Below are 21821 nucleotides of genomic sequence, written 5' to 3'. Positions count from 1 at the left end.
GTTAAGTGTAACGTATGCGTGGTGCATTGAATAACCTTCATGTGATTTGTACATATTATTTTCTCTTTTATATGGAATTAATGTATTATATTCATTCTTATGGCAACCTCTTCTTAAAACAAAATCCTTCCTGATCTTGCCATGAATCCAGTCATTTATAGATGTGCTCACTTTTTTCACAAATATAATTTTCAAACAGGGATTCAAATAGGGAATCATGTGCAACTGGTATAATGAATGGGCGATGTGGCAATGTTTTTGCTGACTCAGGGTGTTTCTGGTCATACCCAAAGTATTTAATAAAGTGCTAATTCCTACTTCGATCATTTAGGAAATATCTTTGAGTTACACTTAAATACTTATTGACAAATATCATTTGGATTTTACTGCACAAGTCTTTAAAAGACAATTTTAGAAAATACAATCACAATGTGTTTAAAATGGTGTCAAGCACATCAGGGTAACATCCCTGTAATTAGAGTAAACAAAAATTTCCCTGAAAGCTTTAAAAGCAAATCAACAGCAACTTGAAAACACCACTGGCTATACATTGTTAACTTATAGTTTGGTGACATAAAAATTATGCCTTCTGTTCACTACTGTATTTTTGTCTTAATGTCTGAGTCATAAATATTAGATTAGATTGGATACAGGAAGTGTGATCAAATGCAGTTGAAGAAAGCTAGAAAACAAGGAATGATGCCCCCGTGTGCCAGAGTTGCATTTACAAAAAGCGCAAGAACTTTGCTGACACCTTTTGGTGAGAAGTATAATAAACAAAGAAAAAACACAAAAAGTATACAGCAACTTTTTAATAAACGTTGTGCAAATGTCTAAAACAACTACAGTGAACACACACACACACACATATATATATATATATATTTTTTTTTTTTTTTTCTCAAAATTAATAAAAGTCTCAGAAATTAGACCTAAAAGACCCAACCTTCAATTACTGTAATTCAGATCTCAGCTATTGAAATTAGACAAAAAATAAATTGATGTAACTGAGGTTACACCAAATTTAGGCTTAAAATACAAAGATTAAATCCAGTTCGAAACTTTGTTAAACATATATTTTAAGCAGACTTCATTTTAAGAGATTAGACCAAAGTAGACCCCAGTTACAGATTTAAATTCCATCACAGACCTTTGGAGATTAGCCCAACAAAGATCTTAGGTACAGATTACATCTAGAGCTCAAAAGCAAATTCAACATAAAGTATTGTTCAAAGACAAATAAGACTCATGTAGACCTCATATACAGATGAACAATTTAGAACCAAAGCATAGTTCAAAGACAAATTAGATTCAACAGAGCTCAGCAGCACGCTAGACCATTATTGAGCACAGATTAAAAATGACCCAACGTGGAGCTCAAATATAGATGAGATGTGTATCAGATACATATAGATATCAGATCCAGCTTAGATCATATGCAGACTGCTGCAACACATGTGGTCTAAATGTATTCAAATATCTGCATGTGCTACAGTTAGATATTTTATTTGAAGTGAAATATTGTATGACACAAAGCCCTTATTTTGTACACTAAAAAGGCACACTGTCAAATGCTTTCTGCATTTTTTTAATGGTTCTTGGGTTCATCAAGTTTTTAAAGGAGAGTAATCCTTTGCAAATTTTAGTATAAAATCCGTACATTGAACAAGTCCTAACATTTAGGCTAAATAGATCATAGCAGTGCAGGCTATGATCTATTTACAATGATCATTTACAAATCAGACCCAGGTAGACTCAAATTGGTTAGAGATTTATAACTCTCTGGTCCAGAGATCTTAACCAAAACATAAGCCTGACTTTACAGAATTAACACCCAATACTGAGCGCACAAGTTTAGTGCTTAAAGACCTTTGGTTAACAAATGTAACTGTGAACTAATCTAATGAACAACATAGTGTACATTGAATGAGAAGAAACAGATTTTCACACCCTAACCTAATTATTCCAGTCCATTTGCTATTGTAGGCCATGTGTTTTATGGAAAACAGATGGTACAGTGGTTCGATTAGAATTAAACCCAGAGTTCCATTGGCTTGAAATGGGTTTTGGCATAACGTGCCTATGCATAAAAAGCCTGCATGACAAAACAAATATACATTTTACCCTTAGCCAAGCAATGGTCTAGCTGCCATCTTTTACTGAAAATATGCTGTTATTAGAATTTTCATAATGGTGTGAGTAATTTCTGCTTTTAATGCAAGATCGTGTTTATGAGCTACAGTCTAAACACAAATCCAAACACCTAAGTGTTGAGTTTTTCTTTTTAAACAATCCACTTTTATCTTGGGATGAAGATGTATATTTCAAATAATTGAAACCTAAGGTGCATTCATTCACATACAGGAGGCAGTTAATGAGATTAAGGGGCAATGTGAGGGTGCTAATAGTTCCTAAGAAGCCAAGTAGGAGGGGACATCCCCATCTGGCTGAAGTATGCCCACCACCAAGGCTTTTCACTTCTCTCTTCTCCATTCTCTCCGCGATCAGGCTCATTGTACTGCTCGAACTCGTTGAAAGGATCAAATCGATCATAATTATCCAGGTCAGGTATGGATAAGTAGTCGTGGTCAGGTTCTACTCGCACTTTCCTCAGCACAAAGTCCACACGTCCTGTCTTTTGCATGGTGTGAGGCAGCCTGATGCGCTTCACCATTTTAGAGTAGCCAGGAGCTGTGGCGGTTACGATGTGGACACCCGGAATCAGCAGTCTCCAATAGTCACCATCTTCAGCTACAGAGAAGAAGGAATCAGGCAGAGGGTAAATGGGGTAACATACTCCTCCAGAAATCTTAATTTACTCAATGGCTGTATTATTGAGACGTATGCATTGTCCTGTCAGGTTTTTAAACATAAATGACCCCTACACAAGCCTTGCATGACAATGGATATAGACAAAATTTTGCAGACACTTGACCATAAGATTCGAATGTGCATTTTAAACATTCATTCCACATTTAGTTGCTGGCTGCTGTTATAAAAACCTCCACTCTTCTGTGAAGATGTTCCACTAGATATTGGAGTATATATATATATATATATATATATATATATATATATATATATATATATATATATATGATAGGAATGTGTATATCTAAGGTGTAAAAATATGATTGGAATGTGTTTTGCATTAAAGGTTTTAATTTAGCCTATTTTATATTTATTTATTGATATTTTTTATAAAAATGGTCAAACAGAAATGTCCGCGTAAAAAAGATTAGTGGTGTAAAATTCATTTTGACAACCCTAATAGATAGTAAAATTGACTAGGAACTGATCTGATAAAGATATTAAAAAATACATTTTAAAGAAAATACTAATTTAACTATACATGTCTGTCATTGTAATGATATGACAAAATAAGTATAAAAAATTGAACAAATGAGATTTATATGACAAAACGTGATATTCAAAAATTTCACTGTGGTATAGGTTTAGCATTGACTATCTCCACTATTTATTTTTCTTTTGTCATCATTACCTGTTGTGATGTCATGCCGAATCCCTCTAACAGAAATGACGGCACCTTTAATTCCATTTCCATATGTGTCTTTCACAACACCCTTTATTCCTCTGTGGACCTACGGCAATAAATCAATATTAATGTTAATATTTCAATGAAACCCTTCATTGAACTCAGATACAAGTGTGTTTTTTTAAATTATCTTGATATTTTATTGATGATATTTTAAATGATCTGGGGGGAAAATGAAAAAAACCTTATTTATGAATTAAGAAAACAAACCTGTCCATGTGTACGACAATAATGATTTGGTTATGCTGCCATCTTGTGGTTTTATCTACAATCTACAGGAATCTTTTGTAAGATCTATAATTAACTGAAATAAAAGGAGGAAGTAGGCAGCTCTATCTTGCCACATTTAATGAGTTTTAATTTTATATTAACAAAAATAATATTAGTCTTTTTCTGGGTCTGGGAATTTTTTTCTTATATATATATATATATATATATATATATATATATATATATATATATATATATATATATATATAATACTGTAGGTAATATACTTGGGTAATATAACTAAGTAATGACTAATATACTTCATTACCCAAATATGAGAACAGTACAAACAATTTTAAAAAATTGTCTAAAAAAAAATTATAAAAAAAAATTTTGAACATCAATAATATGTTAGTTAATTCAGAAAAGGGACACTCACAGACTCCATGAAACTGAGCAGAGCTTCTTTGTTCCTGCGCCACTCTGGATAAAGCTCTTCTTCTGAAGGGAACTTATCACAGCCTAGTTCCACCGTCAACTCCAAGCAATTACTGTGCAGGTAGTTGAAGTCTGACATGCCTAACACACATGTATTGATTGTTAGTAAGGAAATAAAACTTTTGGGGGACGTGTTGTTAAAGGAAAATAATCAATGATTATACCAGAAAACATTACAGTGGTTGTCTACACGATAAACCTTTTTTTCCTTTCTCAGTCTTTGTAATATAACTGTATATAACACTATATGGACAAAAGTATTGAGACACTAACTGTTCCAGCTTCTTCCACAAAACAAAAATGGCCTGCTGTAAGATCTGACCTCAACCCTATTGAACACCTTCGGGATAAAATTGAATGCTGACTGCACCCAGGCCTCCTCACCCTACATCAGTACCTGACTTTACTAATGGCTTCGTGGATGAATGAGCGCAAATCTCCACAACCACACTCTGAAATATAGTGGAACATCTTTCCAGAGGAGTAGAGGTTGTTATAAGAGCAAACAGGGACAGAATGTGGAATGGTTGAATGAAAAATCACATAAATCTTTTAATCAGGTGTCCACAAACTTGCCCATATACTCTATCACACAACAGAAAAAGAGAAACACTGTTTTGCATTTAAAAATTGTCTTTGCAGGAATGTATTAGATTTCATTCAGACTGTTTGCTATTGATATATAGCATGGTATAAAAACAGAGTCCCAGGTGTAAAAATAAACCTTTGCAAGCTTGTTGTTACTGTCTGCTGCTCCTCCACTAATTAAAACAAAGTAATTATGGAGCCAAGTGATTATAAACTCTGTAATTTCTTGTTAGAAATCACAATTTGAAAAGCAAGTGCAATTAGTTAAAATTGGTAGCAAAGTTTTGTGTTTTCACAGTCTGAAACGGCCGACTGTTGCCATCCACCCTACACTTTTGTGCTTTGTTTCACCTCCAGCAAAGCTGTACCACTGAGCTCCATTGATAATGCCTCCACTGCTGGCAAATGATCCTCCACATCTCTGGGTCTCATTGCTGGCCATTGTCGCATGAGCATCCGCATAGGTCCGGGCCAGCTGCTTAAATATCTACCCCCAAAAAGAAGTACACTCTTTATGATCTTTTACCATTATTAATCACATTGTAAGACGAAAAAAATTAAAAGAAACAAACCCAAACCTGCTCATCAGGTGTTGGAGAGAACATTTTCTCCTCCAGGGGGTGTCTGGAGAAGTCAAAGGGATACGAGATGACAAGTTCTCCCCCATGTAGACTGGCAGAGATAACAAATGGAATGGACCTGATCCATTTCATCACAGCGTAGGTTTCTGGGGCTACCTGGCAAAGAAAGAAAGTATCTAGTTGAACCAGGATATAACTTCTCTGGTATACAATCTGGTGGCTTAGATACAATAATGTACTGATGTAATAATAATGTAATGTTACTTCTTTTGAAAATAGTTTTACAGAGCCATCGTTTTGAAATCAGTCAGAAATCAATAACAAACGAAATGACCACTACTCCATAATTACCTTGTTCGACCAGTAGTTCTCGGGGATGGAAAGGTGGTCAGTGCGGAATCGGATGAAGCGGCGTCGGTTGTAGTAAATGGAGGTCAGGTCGGGGAAGTTGCGGTTCAGATCGATGTTCTGAGCATTGGCTCTGCCGCTGACCCAACCGTTATACAAGTGACCCTAATCCATTTCACACACAATCCAGACAAAATAATTAGGACTGTACTGAATTCAGGATTAACACTAAGCATGACTGTGGATTTGTTCTCAGCCCAAAAACGCAAGAGTATTTAGTGGCTTGTGCTATGTGCTACACAGCCAAACATACAACTAAGGGGTTAAAGTTAAATATATTGAGATGAATATATATATATATATATATATATATATATATATATATATATATATATATATATATATATACAGTACAGACCAAAAGTTTGGACACACCTTCTCATTCAAAGAGTTTTCTTTATTTTCATGACTATGAAAATTGTAGAGTCACACTGAAGGCATCAAGGGCTATTTGACCAAGAAGGAGAGTGATGGGGTGCTGCGCCAGATGACCTGGCCTCCACAGTCACCGGACCTGAACCCAATCGAGATGGTTTAGGGGTGAGCTCGACCGCAGATTGAAGGCAAAAGCATCTGTACTGTATATATATATATATATATATATATAAAGATCTCTGGGTATGTTCTTTATCTCAGATTTCAATTATAATCAGAGATTTTATAGAATATTATATATCATATTTATAATATGTTTGTATTTATTTGTGTAGCTGACAGTAAGTTTGGATATTTGTAATCGGGATTAACTGGATTTTTTATGTGACAAACTCGATAAGATGCAAGAAATATCTCAGGCAGAACAAGCAGGAAGCAATACATGCATAGAGCACATAGAGACAGAATCAGCCCAGACATCAACAAGCTCGTAAAACAGACTTGAACATGCTCAAAAAATGGCTGTTTAAAAAAGCAAAAACAAGACAAAACATGAAGCACAAAGTACATTCGAAGCAATCAACATGGATTAGCCATTTCGTTTTACAATTTGTGCCAATGACAAATATTTTCATTACCCATGCAAACATCTTTTTCACTAACCAAGATCTGACTTATTTCCAAAATCTTTGGTGTTATGCCAACTTAAGGACCGTTTTTACCCTAGACCATTGGCTAAGACATGAAGCAGACATCTGGCTAATAAATATGAATAAAGCAAAGCTACTCCTGCATGTCTAACTTCTATTAAGCACATTAAGGTCAGACAAATGAGTGAAAACTCAAGTATTTAGCATGCATGTACTAGCTTGCAGATTACACAGTACATGAATATACCATATTTTGTTTTGCATATCCTTATGGATCTGAACCAAAAGCCGTGCTGATCATTTCCATGACAAAGAAACTCATGCTGAGAATTTATCTGAGGGTTGTAGCAATAAAGAAGAAATATCTATTAATCCAAAAAACTCCCTTTACCAGTGGTTCACTCTCTTCCACCATTTCATGCCATGTAGTGAAGTATCCACACTATTTGCTTTTTTTTGTTCCTAAATAATTTTACCATGCTGATTCGATCAGTCAGACATTCATGTTCAGTAACAAACTATGTTTAAACATTTTTGTTAGAGATGATCTCCCATCAGATGGACCACCCTAAAAGTACAAATGTCATGTGTACACTAAAGTGACATAAAAGAAAACAGTACTGTGGTTTTGGTTGGCACTCTGGATTTGCATTGCCACATTGATCCCTTCGGAATATAAGAAGGTGGATTAAAACATGATTCCTTATTGCAATTAGCCAGCTTAGTCAGATAGCTCAAGACTCTGCCTCAGTTTGTCAGAACCGTGCTTTTGAGGACCTTTAGTGCAGGGAGATTGTGGATAGAAGGCCCAAAAACAGACAGACAAACTGTAGCTGAGTCGCGGCACACACACAGAGGGATATTTACTTCTGGGTTGGTGTTTTCAGGATCGTTGCTATCGGCTACCTCTGAGGCGGCAATCTCATAGCCATCTGGGTTCATGGAGGGCAGCAGGTGAATGCGAGTGTTGTTGATGAGGCTCTGGATCCGCTCGTTGCCCAGCAGGTACTCAGAGCACAGGTACTGAGCCAGGTAGATAAGCAGCTGCCGGCCTAAAACCTCGTTTCCGTGCATGTTCCCGATCAACTTAATCTCTGGCTCCACTGCAGTATAACACAGATAGTAAAAAGAAAAAAAAATTCAGGCCATTTGTCATTTAAATTATTAATTATATATAATACAAAAAAAAAAGTGTCTAGTTCCCTGAGAGAACGAGACACTGCATCAACAAAGTTTTGAGAACACCTCTGGGTGTACACACTCTGCATCACATGTGAAACCTGTCCAACAGAAAGGCAACCAGAAAGCAATAAACACACATGCGGTGGAGCCGACGCTAGCTTCTGAAATGGAAGGAAACACTGCAGGGATGCATCGAGTGTGGCCTGGAGACGCAGCGTCTCATTCCCTCAGGGAAATAGGGTTGCATATTTAACCTAGAGACATTCTTTTTCAGCAACTCGAGCTGCATCAAAAACGCTTTGGGAACGAGAGTCCAATCCCGCCAGACTGATCAGTTTCTGCCTAGTGTGGGTGGGCACAGCTAGGCTGGAGGATAGAGAAGCCATGAGTAGCCCTGAGGTCAAGGCTATAAAACCTGCCAAAAGGTCAGTGGAGTGGACCAGTCTTTGGATCTGATTTAAAACACAACCTGCTTGAGAGTACACATCTAGAACCTAAGCCTCACTAGTGATCAATTCAACTGATGTAGATCTAGAATGGGACACAACCCCCCCATCCAACATAGGCACTATAAAGTACCAGCTGTAGAAACCAGATTCTCTGTCTTGCGGAGGGACCACCTCGATGGCCTCCTTCCTTAAGAGAATGTGTACTTTTTGTTTGATGACCAGAGCCTGCTCGGGTCCCATCAGAGTGGGACACACCCTGTTGAACCAGAGACCAAGACTCAAGTTGTATCAAGTAGCTATTCTCTACAGTGCGTTGTTTCTTCACCTCCTGAAACCTGTCAACAATCGTATTCATGGCATCGCTGGACATGCCAGTGGGAACCACCGAGGCATCCAGAAGGAAAGCTCTGTCCCTGTCAGGAACTGCTGACAGGGTGAGCCACAGATGCCTTTCTGTGGCTACCAGGGTGGACACGGACTGGCCAACGGTCCTGGCGGTCTTCTTTGTGGCCCTGAGAGCTAGGTCCATAGCACAGAGTAGCTCTCAGACATCTTCAGACCCTGAACTATCCTCCTTGTCCAACTCCCTTAGCAAGTCCACCTGGTATGCCTGCAACAATGCCATCGTGTGCAGGCACCCAGCAGCTTGACCTGTGGCCATGTAAGCTTTGACTACCAGAGCCGACGTTGTCTGCAGAGGCTTGGTGGGTAGTGCCAGGGCCTTCACGGACATTGCATCACCCAGGGAGAGATAGCCAGCTAGTGTCTCTTCAACCCGGGCATCACCCGACAACCGCACTCTTTCAGCTCCACTACATTAGCATAGAGGGGGATAAAGAGGCAGGCCAAATATGGGCTGCTCCAGGACCTGGACACCTCAGTGTGCAGATCCAGGAGAAACGGCATTCCCCGATGTGGAGGCAGTGACGCAGAATGCAGAAAGCACTCGTCCAGCTTGCTTGGCAGACGCTGCTTCTGCTTTTTATCTGGCCAAGCTAACTCAAGCTTGGCGACAGCACTAGTTACCACCTCCAAAAGTTAATCGTGGAGGACTGGCTGTGAGGGAGTGTCAGCAGGTTCGCTGACATCTATCACCTCCCCTCCTTGGAGGAAGAGAGGTGGAGCACAGCGTTCTCTCCACCAGGGGAAGAAACCACTGAAAGGGCATGCTTCCGAATCCTGGAAGAAACCGCTGGACCTGCAAACCCCAACATGTGAATCACCGCTTCGCCTCAGCAACAGCAGGACCAGAATGAGGCTTGAACCCTTCTCAAAGAGCGCTCTGCGGGAGCATAGAATTTGACTTCACTTGTCTATCACATCTTCAAGCTGCAGAAAATTGTTTATATTGTTTATATTGTTGTTAGTAACTGGGATAAAGAAAAATATAATATATTGGGTAACTGTACCCTTGTATTGTACTATAAATATGGATATTGGATTAATAAGAGAGTAATATCTAATAGTAGCAAGGAGGGTTTATTGGTCTTTTACCTTTTTATAATAAATATATTGTTTAATAGTTAATCAGTAAAGTTTTCTTTAGACATAGTTTAGGATATAACAGTGGTGGGAAAAATACATGAAAAACACATTTGCACAAAATAGACAAATACAAACTGCATTTTGTGCTTGTCATGTGGTGCTTTCCCTGTGAGGCCAGAAGAGGGCAGGCCTGAACACGAAACTAATCATGGCTTTCTCAAAGCAATGGTTTTAACTTGTACTGTGAAAATAAAAATGAAGTCTGTGCTCACGTAGCTCATGCTGTCCAGGATTACTGGAGAACTCAATGACCAGCAAGTCCTTCCCCTCCGCACTACGGCCGATGCTGTAGGTTCGAGAGATATGGGGGCATTTGGCTGCTGTTTTCTTTAAGATGCTGAACATTTGAGCGTTAGTGTGGTACGTGAACTGAAGAACAGTTGCCTGACCCCCATCTGAGATGCTGGAGAAGGCGACGTCTTGCCTGGCTGGGAGAAGAAATTGAGACAAGATGCATGACATAAGATTCCCCTAGGGCTCACAGTCCCTTCATGTGGAGACAAGCTTGGTTTCACGTGCTATAGCAGCATCACTCATATTCCGAGACTTCATTCCTGAAACATAATTGTATTTACCGAGTGAATAATCTTGGACTGTTACATGTTTTTGAACTTCATAAGAGCTTGTTCTAAAAAAAAAAGTTCATAAATCCTAATGGTAAGTACAAGTTAAGACAGTCTACAGAGTGGTTACTATTTATATATAATGCATTAAGAAATCCAAAGATTATATTAGATTGCACATCTCTCTCAAATCACAAGCTTGCCATATAGAGATTTACTCATTTTGTAATGTTACATTTTAAATGTAGCAACAACTGGTTGAACTCTAAATAAATTTGCTTGAGTGAGAGAACAAATGGTTACAGCTATAGTTATAATGTATGTGAAAGATACATTTATTCTGTGGATTTTACACAGCATTACATTTTATGATTTTTTTTTGGCAATTTGCTTTGGCGCAAGAGCAATAAGACACCTACTATAGGTTTCTACAGCAGCACATTGTATTAATAATAAAACATATATAATTCAATAGTGATATGTTTTCTCCGTTCTTCTAATCATTACCTTTGAGCTCAGACAGCGGGTCATGGCAGCCTTCTTCCTCAGCTGCAAAAAAGCGGTCACAGTCCAGGAAGTAGGGCCAGGCCATGCGAATGGATTCAAAGGCATGAGCGCAGTTCTTCTTCACAGCCTCACATGAGCTGCGGCATGGCTTTACTCTTTTATTCTTATGGCATCGTGGAGCTAGTACTGAGCATCCGAGAAAACGTAGCTCGGGCAAGCACTCGCCCCCCAGCAGGCCGTGCAGGACATTAAGCAGCAGGTACTCAGTGCTCTGCTCGGCCTCCTGTCGCGACTGCTGTCCGATGAGGTTGGGAAAGACAACTTGGCTATAGGGCACATCCTGGCAGTAGCTCAGCACCATGTCTGTGCACTGCACTAAAGACAGAACATGGCGAAATATAGACTAAGGATGAGTTATGGTATGGAGAATGTTAAAATAAACAATAAGGGACTTACAACAAGGGAGCAAAATAAAATGCATGCATAGTAATAATGAAAATCAGCTGTTTTAATTTCTGAGTGGTGCACCAAAAAGCATTTGGCATATCATCAGTGAATTGTGAGTTTGAATCTTAACAATGTCCCAGCCATCTGTGGCCAGGAGACAAGGAAGCAAAATTAAAAAAGCTCATTTGCTACAATTGTGCTTATTTAATGTTGCTTTTGAAATTTATATATTCAGAAGGATTGAGTTAATATGTTACACTGGTCAAGCCTACACAGATCCTCTCACAGTAAGCAAGGTGGGCCCAGGATGAAACCCACCAGCCTGCAGCTCTGACCAGGTGCACCACTGCTTTACTCCTAACTTAACTTGGTAGTATGTTTCCTCGTCTTCATCCTACCTATGTACCTAAATACCTACCTACCTACCTACCTACCTACCTACCTACCTACCTACCTACCTACCTACCTACCTACCTATCTGTCAATCTATGTAATTGTTCCATTGTATAATGAGTGTTTTGTATATTGAAATCTATGTACCCAAATATTGATTCTACTGTATATGGTAAATAAACTCCTGAGCACAAACAAATCAAATTCTGTTCCAAATGATTATGGCTTTCTAATGCTAAAGTATTTTCTAATACATATAATGTAAAATGAACTACTACAGCTCTCGCTACAACTGGTAAATTTCAGCAACCTTGAGCCCCCTCACTGGCCCTGTCTCATTTGCATGTCTTACCATTAACCTGGCAAACACAAATTACCCTTAGGCTCAAAGTTATCTCTAATCTCTCTCTCTCTCTCTCTCTCTCTCTCTCTCTCACACACACACACACACACACACACACACTTTCTCCCTATGTGTGGGCATGTCAAATCACATTTTCTAATACTTTCTGCCTTACAGCTTCCAGGCAAATAGCCAAGACCTCTATTTAACCCTGTGTTCAAAACAATAACAAATGGACATTTATAATAAAGCAAAAATGCAGTTTTCACAGAATGATTCGATATTGTCAAGCAGAGTATACTGCTCACCCTTCTCTTTTTCCGGGTCTTTGCATCTTCCTATAAAACACAATGAAAATCAATGTGAGTTATCAATGTGGAAAAGCTCACACGTGCACTGCAAAGCATGCAAACTTTGTTGTTGAGTAATATTTCTGAGTCATGCCAACCGTGGGTGTGTCTCTGACAATGTTTTTAAACTTTTAATGATTTACAACTGACTATTTTGACCAAATTGAGTTCATCCATGCACACAAATCTAAAGCATACCTAAGTATCAGACTATCAAGCTTCTATATCCTGTGCATCTGATGACAAAGTTGTCATTGGCAGTTATCCATTTTACTTGATATTTTTTGCTACACAGCACACAAGAGATTTGAATGCTCTAACATGTATATATGAAACAGTAAATCAATTTGTAGCTTTGACCTTTATAGTTTACATTTTTTTTTCAATACAAAAAATTTTGTACTCGAGGTAAAAAAATAAAAATAAAAAATGTTGTTGTGGGTTTTTTTTTTAACTAGTTCATTAAAATGGTATTTTTTTTAATGCAAGTAGGTAATTTTCAGGTAAATATTTCCTTAAGACTATCTGTTGAATTATAGAGCACATGTCTGATTATTTTCTGATGACAGCACATCCCAAAGTTACCATATTATATTGAATAGCTCAGATATACGTTGAGATACATTATACATTAATTTGCAGTTAACTTTAATGCTGTGGAATGTGCTTGCAAAAAATTCATATCATCACTTATGTTATTGCAGCCAGAAACCAGTCATTTGTATCTGGTACTGTATGAGCTGCAGATGTTGCAAATCAAAAATTACAAAATTTTTACACAAATAAATCTTTATATCCAGATGTGTTATTTATTTTTGTGTGCTAATCTGACATTTAACATTTTAATCATTAGCATGATTTTACCTCTGCATATGCATTACTCTAAACATAATTTGTTTAAAGGTTTTCCCCAACAGTTCAAAAATAAAGAGTGAATCATGGTACAGAAGTGTTTAATTCTTACATATTTTCTGATCAAATACTTATTTTTAAGACCTCTGAAAGCTTGTTTTAGTCCCATTTTGGAGCTTGTGCCATTTCTATCGTTTTGTTTTTAACAATTAATATTAATTTAAAAATATTTTCCACATTATATAAATAAAATAAATCATTACAGAAGCCACGCCCCTACGAGTTATTAGTTTGAACCCTTTGCACTGTTTTCACACTGAGACTTTTAGAACTGGTTTTAGGCCATCCGGGTACTTTCCGTTTACTCCGTGATTACTGCTATGGTTTAGGACATACTAAACTTCATGTGAACACTATAATTAGTTGAGAGCAGAAGCAGGTCATGCGCTGTTGGAAACGAGATGAAACCCATACTGGACAGTAAAGGCAAAGTCAGTTTGGATATAAAGGTACCCCATGGGCATATGGGCAGTCTTTAGACTCTAGTCTGGCCACACACATCAATTAAAGGCACACAGCGCTTTTTTAAGGTAGGAAGGTAGAAAACGGTATACGGACGTGTTTTGTATAAATACATCACCTAAAGCTTGGTCTCCGGGTTCGCAGGAGCGCGGCGGCGCGCACGAAGACGCGGCGAGGACGCAGAAGAACACGGTGGCGCGCAGCATGCTGGAGGAGTAGTGATGTGGCTGTCTGTCTGTGTGGAGACTCTTTTTCTCCAGGGCCTTGGCTTTAGGGGCGCGTCCTCGTCCCCGCACAGCCACAGAAACCCATACGATCAAATTACAGACTTCAGATTTCTCCTCCTTTGCCGGCCTCCCACGCTGCACTGCTCACTGCACGCTCATGCAGCCTAATTGCACAGCAGCTGGAAGGTTCTGTTTGTGTAAGGGGCATGTCTTGAGACTGTCATTAAATAAATCAGAAAGACAATATTATCTTGTTTTTGGAGAATCAGCGTTTCTTATATATAGGACATATTTCATAAAAATGTATAGTTATATAAATATGGGAAATCATATTTTGACTCAGTTTGAATCAGAGAGCATTTATTCTTGAAGGAGCACAGTTAATCCAAATATAGACATGAGTGGACTTTGCAATTCAGTAGTAATTTCTCCACTATACATACAATGTACATATTACATAGTATATCTTTTTTACCTCTCATTACATCTGCACTATTTTATCTATATGTATCTTTATATCCTTACTGTACATTCTGCCCAACATTTCATATTCATGCATATATGTGTGTATAATGTGTGCGTATTTATATACACATATATAAAGTACAGATAAATGTTCTAAAGCTATGGCATTTAAGGAAATGTGCAGAAGTGGAAGGTTATACTATTATGGGATTTAAGAAATGTGCAAGCTGAATAAACACGTCTAATATATATATATATATATATATATATATATATATATATATATATATATATATATATATATATATATATAGCCTTAGAACATTTATCTGTACTTCTCAACGATGTCCACACATCGTTGAAACTGCTATAGCCTTTATATTTATTCACTGTACATATGCTTACATATATATCACATGCTGTGTAAATATGCTAAATATTTATCTGCACTATTTGCACGATTGCTACTTTTTGCACTTCTGGTTGATGCCAAACTGCATTTGACAAAATGCAATGACAATAACGTTCTATCTATCTATCTATCTATCTATCTATCTATCTATCTAACTATCTAACTATCTATCTAACTATCTATCTATCTATCTATCTATCTATCTATCTATCTATCTATCTATCTATCTCTCTATCTATAAGAGAATTTAAGTTTCTAAGTGCAAACAGGCTTTAGCGTGTCTTACTCTGATCAGAGGCTTCTGGTCAGTCTGCTGTAAAGCCCAAATCTTTGGAGTGTTGCAGTGAAGGTTGACCTACTGCAGATATCTCCTATCTCCACACATGATCTCAGGAGCTCAATCAGAGCGACCATTAGGTTCAAATCACTTCGCTTACCATTTCTCTTCTCCCAAGATTATACTGTTCAAAGTTCTGGTTGTTCTAAATTTCTTCTATTTAAGAATTATGGAGGCCCACTAGGGAACCTTTAAAGCAGATTGTAGGTTTCCACAGATGTTTGCCTCAGCACAATCCTGTCTCTGACTCATGGCTTGGTATTTTGCACTGTATTTTTACTTTTAGACCTTACTCTATATAGACAGGCGTGTGCCTTTTCTAAATCATGTCCTATCAATTAGATTTGCCATGGGTCTGATTACCTATGTGAGTGTCATATTCCAGTTTTTATATTATGGAGCATAGAATTGTAATTAATGTGAAAATAATTTCAAACATTTTAGCATGAGGCTGCAACATTAAAAAAATTGGAAAAATGTACGTTTTTTGGAATATTTCCCGGTTAAACTGTATAGTCTATTACTGAAATAATTATTCCTCAAAGACAAGTGTAGCATACAGTATACAATGTGTATAGTCAGTATTTAATCTCTTACCTTCTTAAAGAAATTATTGCGTGATTCCACTTATTGACTAATTTGTACATTAATTTAATTAAGGTCATGTACAGTAGTGTTTGTTCGATGGACAATATTTTACACATATCTACCCTGCTTTTGTACACATTTATCATCTTTATCACTTTTTGTTCCATAAAATAATTTGTTACACCACTCACACCACACTGTCACAACGATTGGCTATAATAACATAAAAAAATGTAGTAGAATTTTCCTGGAAACTATCTGAAAAATCCAGGTGATGTTTTTCCTGTCTTCAGCTGCCCAGTTTTGCTGACTTACCATAGTTTCAAGTTCCTGTCTGACTGAGTGTCATCTTCTAATGTGGTCTTTTGCTGATCTTTCAGCTGGAACTGCTGCTAGGTTCAACTTTTCTTTTTTTTACTTTTCTGTTCAACATAGTTTCCCAAAGGTTCTTCAAAAGTGTGCTTATTTGAGTTACTATTGGTTTTCTGTTAGTTCAAACTAATCTGGCTTATTGTGTATAACAATCCCTAGAAATCAGCAGTTTCTGAAATACACAGCAAAACAGTTTCCCCATTCTGATGTTTGATATGCCCATTAACTAAAGCTCGTGATCTGTATCTGCCTGTTTTTGTTCAATGTGCTGCCAACATAGGTGTTCCTGTTAAAGTGGTTGTTGACTGTGTGTATATATTTAGTGAAATGTTATGAATCTATATCTCAAGGTTAGCAGTGAGTGACAATTGGGATCAGAAGTAAATCTCTGAAACCCTCACCTGCTTAATTCTGTGCTCAAATTGGATGCTGGTTATTCACGTGTCTTCCAAAAAAAAAAAATTACTTTTTAGCTGGAGTCCAGATGAATCAGATCAATATCTACACAATGTTTGCAGTATGCACAGAACAGTTCTAGTACACTTTATTGACATGTTTATATTATTTGCATTCATATGTACATGACAGCATTATATTTGTTAACACATCCTCTATGGCATCTTGGAAGTGTGGCCAGTTTGATGACATAATAATGTTCTCTAATGCAGTATGTTTGTGATTGAAATACAAATTAGAGACAAAGAACATAATCGTAAGAAGAAGAATGATGATGATAATAATAATGATAGTAACACTATTAATAACCTCCAGAAACGTTGGTCATTCTGGCTAAGATTAAAGTCATGTGTTTCTGCGATACCAAGCTGCCACTCTTGGGGCCCTTGAGCAACGCCATTAACCCTCTGTGCTTCACTGGCACTGTAACATGGCTGAGCTGCTGCTCTGACCCCAGCTTTCTGCTGGGATATGCAAGAAAATAACACTTTCCTTATACAGTATATTAATTTAAATTAAAAAAAAAGAGCAACAATGGTTGTCCACTGCCACAAAATGGCCTTATTGGTTCATATTAATATCAATGATTCTTTCTTACATGTGTATCAACCTCCAAATTGCCCCCAGTACATTCCAGCGATGCTATCCTTATGTATAAACCACATCTTCATCACAGTTTAGTTTGTTGAAAGTTTTAGTGTTTTTAAAAGGAATTTTACATAGGTTGTAGCATATGTGCCATAATCAGAAATATTTCTGACACATTGTCTCTGTGCTAAAATAAATTAGGGATGGATACCCAGCTTAAAAAACATCAATAATTTAAATGTAAAAGCAGTTCTTAGGTAAAGAATGAAATCTGCTGGAGATTTTAATTTTTTTTTAATCTATTTATCTATTTGATCCAAAATGTTTTATTACTTTTTAATATATCAATTGTTGTGAAAAATCTACAAAAAAAGATTTTATCACTTGTGTTCTAGCAGCTAATAATGTACCCTCACCAGATTTCTATGTTGTTCCCCTTTAATGCTAATAAACTTTCAATGTTTAGACTGCAAAGTCACAGCTTTATACTTAACTGTCAGAGTTGCTCATATAGGACGCTTATCACCGGGGAATGTATTAGAGAATTCCGCAGCGTGTTTTGTTTTGGACATTTTTCTTAGGTTGTATCATCTGTTTTTTTAAGGAAGGGATTACTCTTTCAAAGGAAAGAATTTATGCATTCTTTCCTTTCATTTTCCTTCTGAATGTTTTTTGGATTTGCCAACACATAAACACAGTGCCTTAGTTTCCTCCTGATCATTCATGAGATCCACCAAACCTTGGGTCAAGCACAAGCAACCATTTAAGCTGTTGATGCATTGCATAGAGATTTTGCTAAAAAAGTAAACAGCAGGGTATTTTTCATGTGTTTATATTTAGCTTTTACATGCAGCTTAAAGGTAGTTGTCGCTGTAATTTTCTATATATGAAGTACTTCTGTGGTCAGAGGAGGAGGAGGACGGTTTGTATCCCATTAGTCTATTAGTCATTCCAGTGAGCACCTACCTGTATTCATGTTAAAGTAAGCAGTAGAAAAAAAGATTCAATGAAGCCTTGCTGTACACCAGGCATTTACTGATGACCCCCATTGTGGGTTGATCTGCACTGCACTAAAGAGAGAGAGATAGAGAGAGAGAGAGATTACTCTAAGGATGATATACTAAAGAACTGATGCATTTTACCAGGGTTATGATAAGTTTGAAAATATTAGTTTTTATATTTTTTTGTTTTATATTTTGGTTTTTAATTTCAAATTATTAAAAAGATAGATTTATTTAGTTTGTTTAAAAAGATTTACTTTTGAATTCTGTTATCTTGATATAAAGATAACCCTAACCCTTGGTATTAGCCCTGCTAAAATAATTGCAGCTCATTTTTACTTGCCATACACATTCAATTTGTGTATATGTATATATTTATACAAAATTTATAAAAATAAATAAATTATAAAAAAAATATATAAAAATTATTTAAAAAAGAAGGACGGACGGACGGACGGACAGACAGACAGACAGATATGATTTTCCAGGATTATAAGCCAAAATACACACACTGATTATAAAAGCATGATATTGTATGCCCTAATACACATTTAATAGAACATATTGTAAATATATTTTGTTGCACATTTATTGTTTATTCTATACTTTTATCATTAACACTCAGTAATCAGTCTCAGCAAACGATTACAAAAAAATGATAGGTAGCTTGCAATTGACAAGTGGGTCAATAAAACATCATTATTAGTTGAATTATTCTCTTTTGTTTTATTTAGCCAGGAGACATGATTACACTAATGCAAATTTGCTAACTTTGATGAACAAATAATTCCAAATAGTTACAAAGTACAAATTATTTCAAAGTTTTTTCACATACATTTATTTTCTATCTCTTCAGAACAGCCTAAGCATAGTTATCACTAATTCATAATACAACCCAGTGATAAAGTTCTATATTATTATGGCACACACAGGGTGTTACTGTGCTATGTAATGCTTCAGTGGCACAGCATAGCACATGTGCAGGGATACTTGAAGCAGCTGATCTATCCACTATTATATCCTTTATGTTAGTACACCAGGTGGTGATTTGAACCCGGGGCAGCTACAAGTGATGATCTTATTACATCCTTCAATCACTTTTCTTCAGAAGCCTATAATCACCACCTTTTTTAATATCTAGTGCAAATGTGCACATAACAGGATACTACACCAAAATAAAAAACTGAAGTCATTTAATACCTTGTTACAACATATGGAGTGAAGTAGAACACAAATGAGCCAATAAATATGCAGACTTTCTTGGTAGCCCTTCGCTTCTTTCTTTTCTGCTCCATTGAGCACCTTTGTTTTACACTGTTAAGTTAGAAAGGTCCCATCATAAACCTCATAGTTACAAGGAGTAGATATTTTAAGAACATCAAATCTTGTTTTTTAAGTGAAAAATCTTGAAACAATGCTTGAGGGAGGAATGGGAACTATAAATCGCTTGATTTGTCAGTTAATTATGTAAATCTTGTTTTTATATGTTCCTACTGAACAGCAGCTGCATGTGTGCATTTTTTGATTACAGTTACTAAAGGCTTCTTTATTCCATTCAATTAAGTATATCTTTGTATAATGCTTCTAGCAGTAGACATTATCATAAAGCCATTTTACAAAAATAAATAGATTAAGAATATACATTTTTGATTTAGAATATTTACCCTTATAAGTTTATTCCTAATGAGCAACAGATATGGCAAGTAATAACTTCCTCAGACGACATGAGGAAAAAAACTTAAAAGGAACTAGTCTCAGAAAAGCCATCTTTATCTGGGTGAAAGTGAATTTTAATTTAGTCTGGTTCTTTCTTTGCGTTCTTTCTCTTGCAACTTCCTGGCCACTGGTGCCTCTGGTTTTTGTGTTATATATCTCGACTTTTATAAAGCTAGTTTAGACAATATAAAACTATAATAATAATAAATGTAAATTCAGATTGCAGCATGCGATTTCTTACATTTAAAAACAATAAAAAAAAATTTATCACTTTCAAATTTTAATTCATGACATATGTCAGAGCAACTTACAGTTATCTAATTTACACAACTAAGTGGTTGGGGAAAGAGCCTTGCTCAAGAGTCCAGCAGTGGCACCTTTTGGCGATGGTGCTTCCATTAGAAGTTAAATGGTTAGGGCTAACCAGTGGGACACAAACCATGAACTTGAGTTAAGGTAGAGATACAGTACACTAGGTAAAAAAATGACTCTAGTAAAAGTAAAAGTGCACCCTTCAAACTTTTGCGTGAGTAAAAGTACAAATGTTTTTGACTTCAAATGTACCTAAATATCCAAAGTACAATGAATTATTATGGCTATAATGTTCCTATTATAGTTTTGGTCACAAGACTCTTTGCTTAATTAATGTGAATAGACTCTAATGTTACTTTTAACACACCAATTTAGAATATCATTAATTAGTCATATATTGATTAATATTCATGAATTATGATCATTAACCCAAACCAACTACTTAAAAAAAACCCTGACTGGTGGCTTGCTGTGTGCTTGACCATGATTTTATCCACTAATAAATAAAAAAGAACGACTGATTTTATTTTAATTTAGTTGTGTAAAAAGTAATATATATATGACTTTGAAATGAAGTGAAGTTAAAATCTCCCCAAATTGAAATACTTGCAGTGGAAAAGCGGAGTTGCAAAAAAAAATACCAGTGCAGGAATTGACAGTCAAGTGGGCGCTGTCCAGTGTGCTGATCCCAATTGTTCAATCTTCTGAAAGTCAGTCTAGGCTACATTTACATTTTCTAATGCAATTTATTTATACACAAAATATAATAAAATCCTGGGTTCAGGACATAAAATCTATTAGGATAACCCTAATTAATCAACAGGAATGCAAATGTGTTGTTAATGAATATGCCACAAATGAACTGCACAAAACAACAGAAACTAAATTTAACTCTGCAATACAATTACAAATGTCGGGTTCTCGTGCAATGTCGTGTGAGGCGCATGGTGTTATAGTTGACAAACATTTTGCATGCTTGAGATCTGCACACTATAGTCATGCGCTGATAAGCGGAATTGGGTTGCGTAGACTCACAAGCACACAGGTGCCATGTGACATTTTGATACATGGCAAGGAATGTGATCACTTTTAGTGAGTTGAGATACAATACGAATGTTGGTTATTATAATTATATAAACTATAATAGTAAAAAATTAATTAATTTAAGAAACAAATCTTTTTCTGTTCTTTTTCTTATTGCTGAAACCACATTCAGGGTATATCACAAATGTGAATGTCTCAGTGGCAGGTGGTCAGTGCCAGCAAAGACTTCTCTGCTGGCCTAAACACTATCAGAAGCACTGACCTACATTTACAACCTAAATTCT

At 36.5% G+C, this 21821-nt stretch overlaps 1 protein-coding gene and 1 long non-coding RNA gene across 3 annotated transcripts; one reads left to right on the top strand and one right to left on the bottom strand.

Moving 5' to 3' along the window:
• Positions 1 to 1572: 1572 nt before the first annotated feature.
• Positions 1573 to 14269, bottom strand: cpz (carboxypeptidase Z). Of its 2 annotated transcripts, none has more exons than XM_046834791.1 (11): positions 14138 to 14269; positions 12604 to 12633; positions 11113 to 11487; positions 10255 to 10470; positions 7734 to 7969; positions 5785 to 5946; positions 5431 to 5589; positions 5204 to 5339; positions 4206 to 4345; positions 3503 to 3602; positions 1573 to 2751 (listed from the first exon to the last, which is right to left on the bottom strand). In XM_046834791.1, the coding sequence occupies exons 1-11, from the start codon at positions 14223 to 14225 to the stop codon at positions 2402 to 2404; spliced, it is 1992 nt and encodes a 663-aa protein (XP_046690747.1). In that variant the 5' UTR covers positions 14226 to 14269; the 3' UTR covers positions 1573 to 2401. The 2 variants fall into 2 exon arrangements, with proteins under 2 accessions (XP_046690747.1, XP_046690755.1); XM_046834799.1 differs by having other exon boundaries at positions 7773 to 7969.
• Positions 13836 to 14495, top strand: LOC124375971. Its single transcript, XR_006923750.1, has 2 exons — positions 13836 to 14087; positions 14164 to 14495. It is a non-coding gene; the product is annotated as an uncharacterized LOC124375971 (long non-coding RNA).
• The last annotated feature ends 7326 nt before the right edge of the window (positions 14496 to 21821 follow it).

The sequence above is a fragment of the Silurus meridionalis genome, chromosome 2 (assembly GCF_014805685.1).
Source record: "Silurus meridionalis isolate SWU-2019-XX chromosome 2, ASM1480568v1, whole genome shotgun sequence".
Taxonomy (NCBI): Eukaryota; Metazoa; Chordata; class Actinopteri; order Siluriformes; family Siluridae; genus Silurus; species Silurus meridionalis.
The sequence above is the reverse complement of the archived record's forward strand: the minus strand, read 5'-3'. Positions and strand labels throughout refer to the sequence as shown.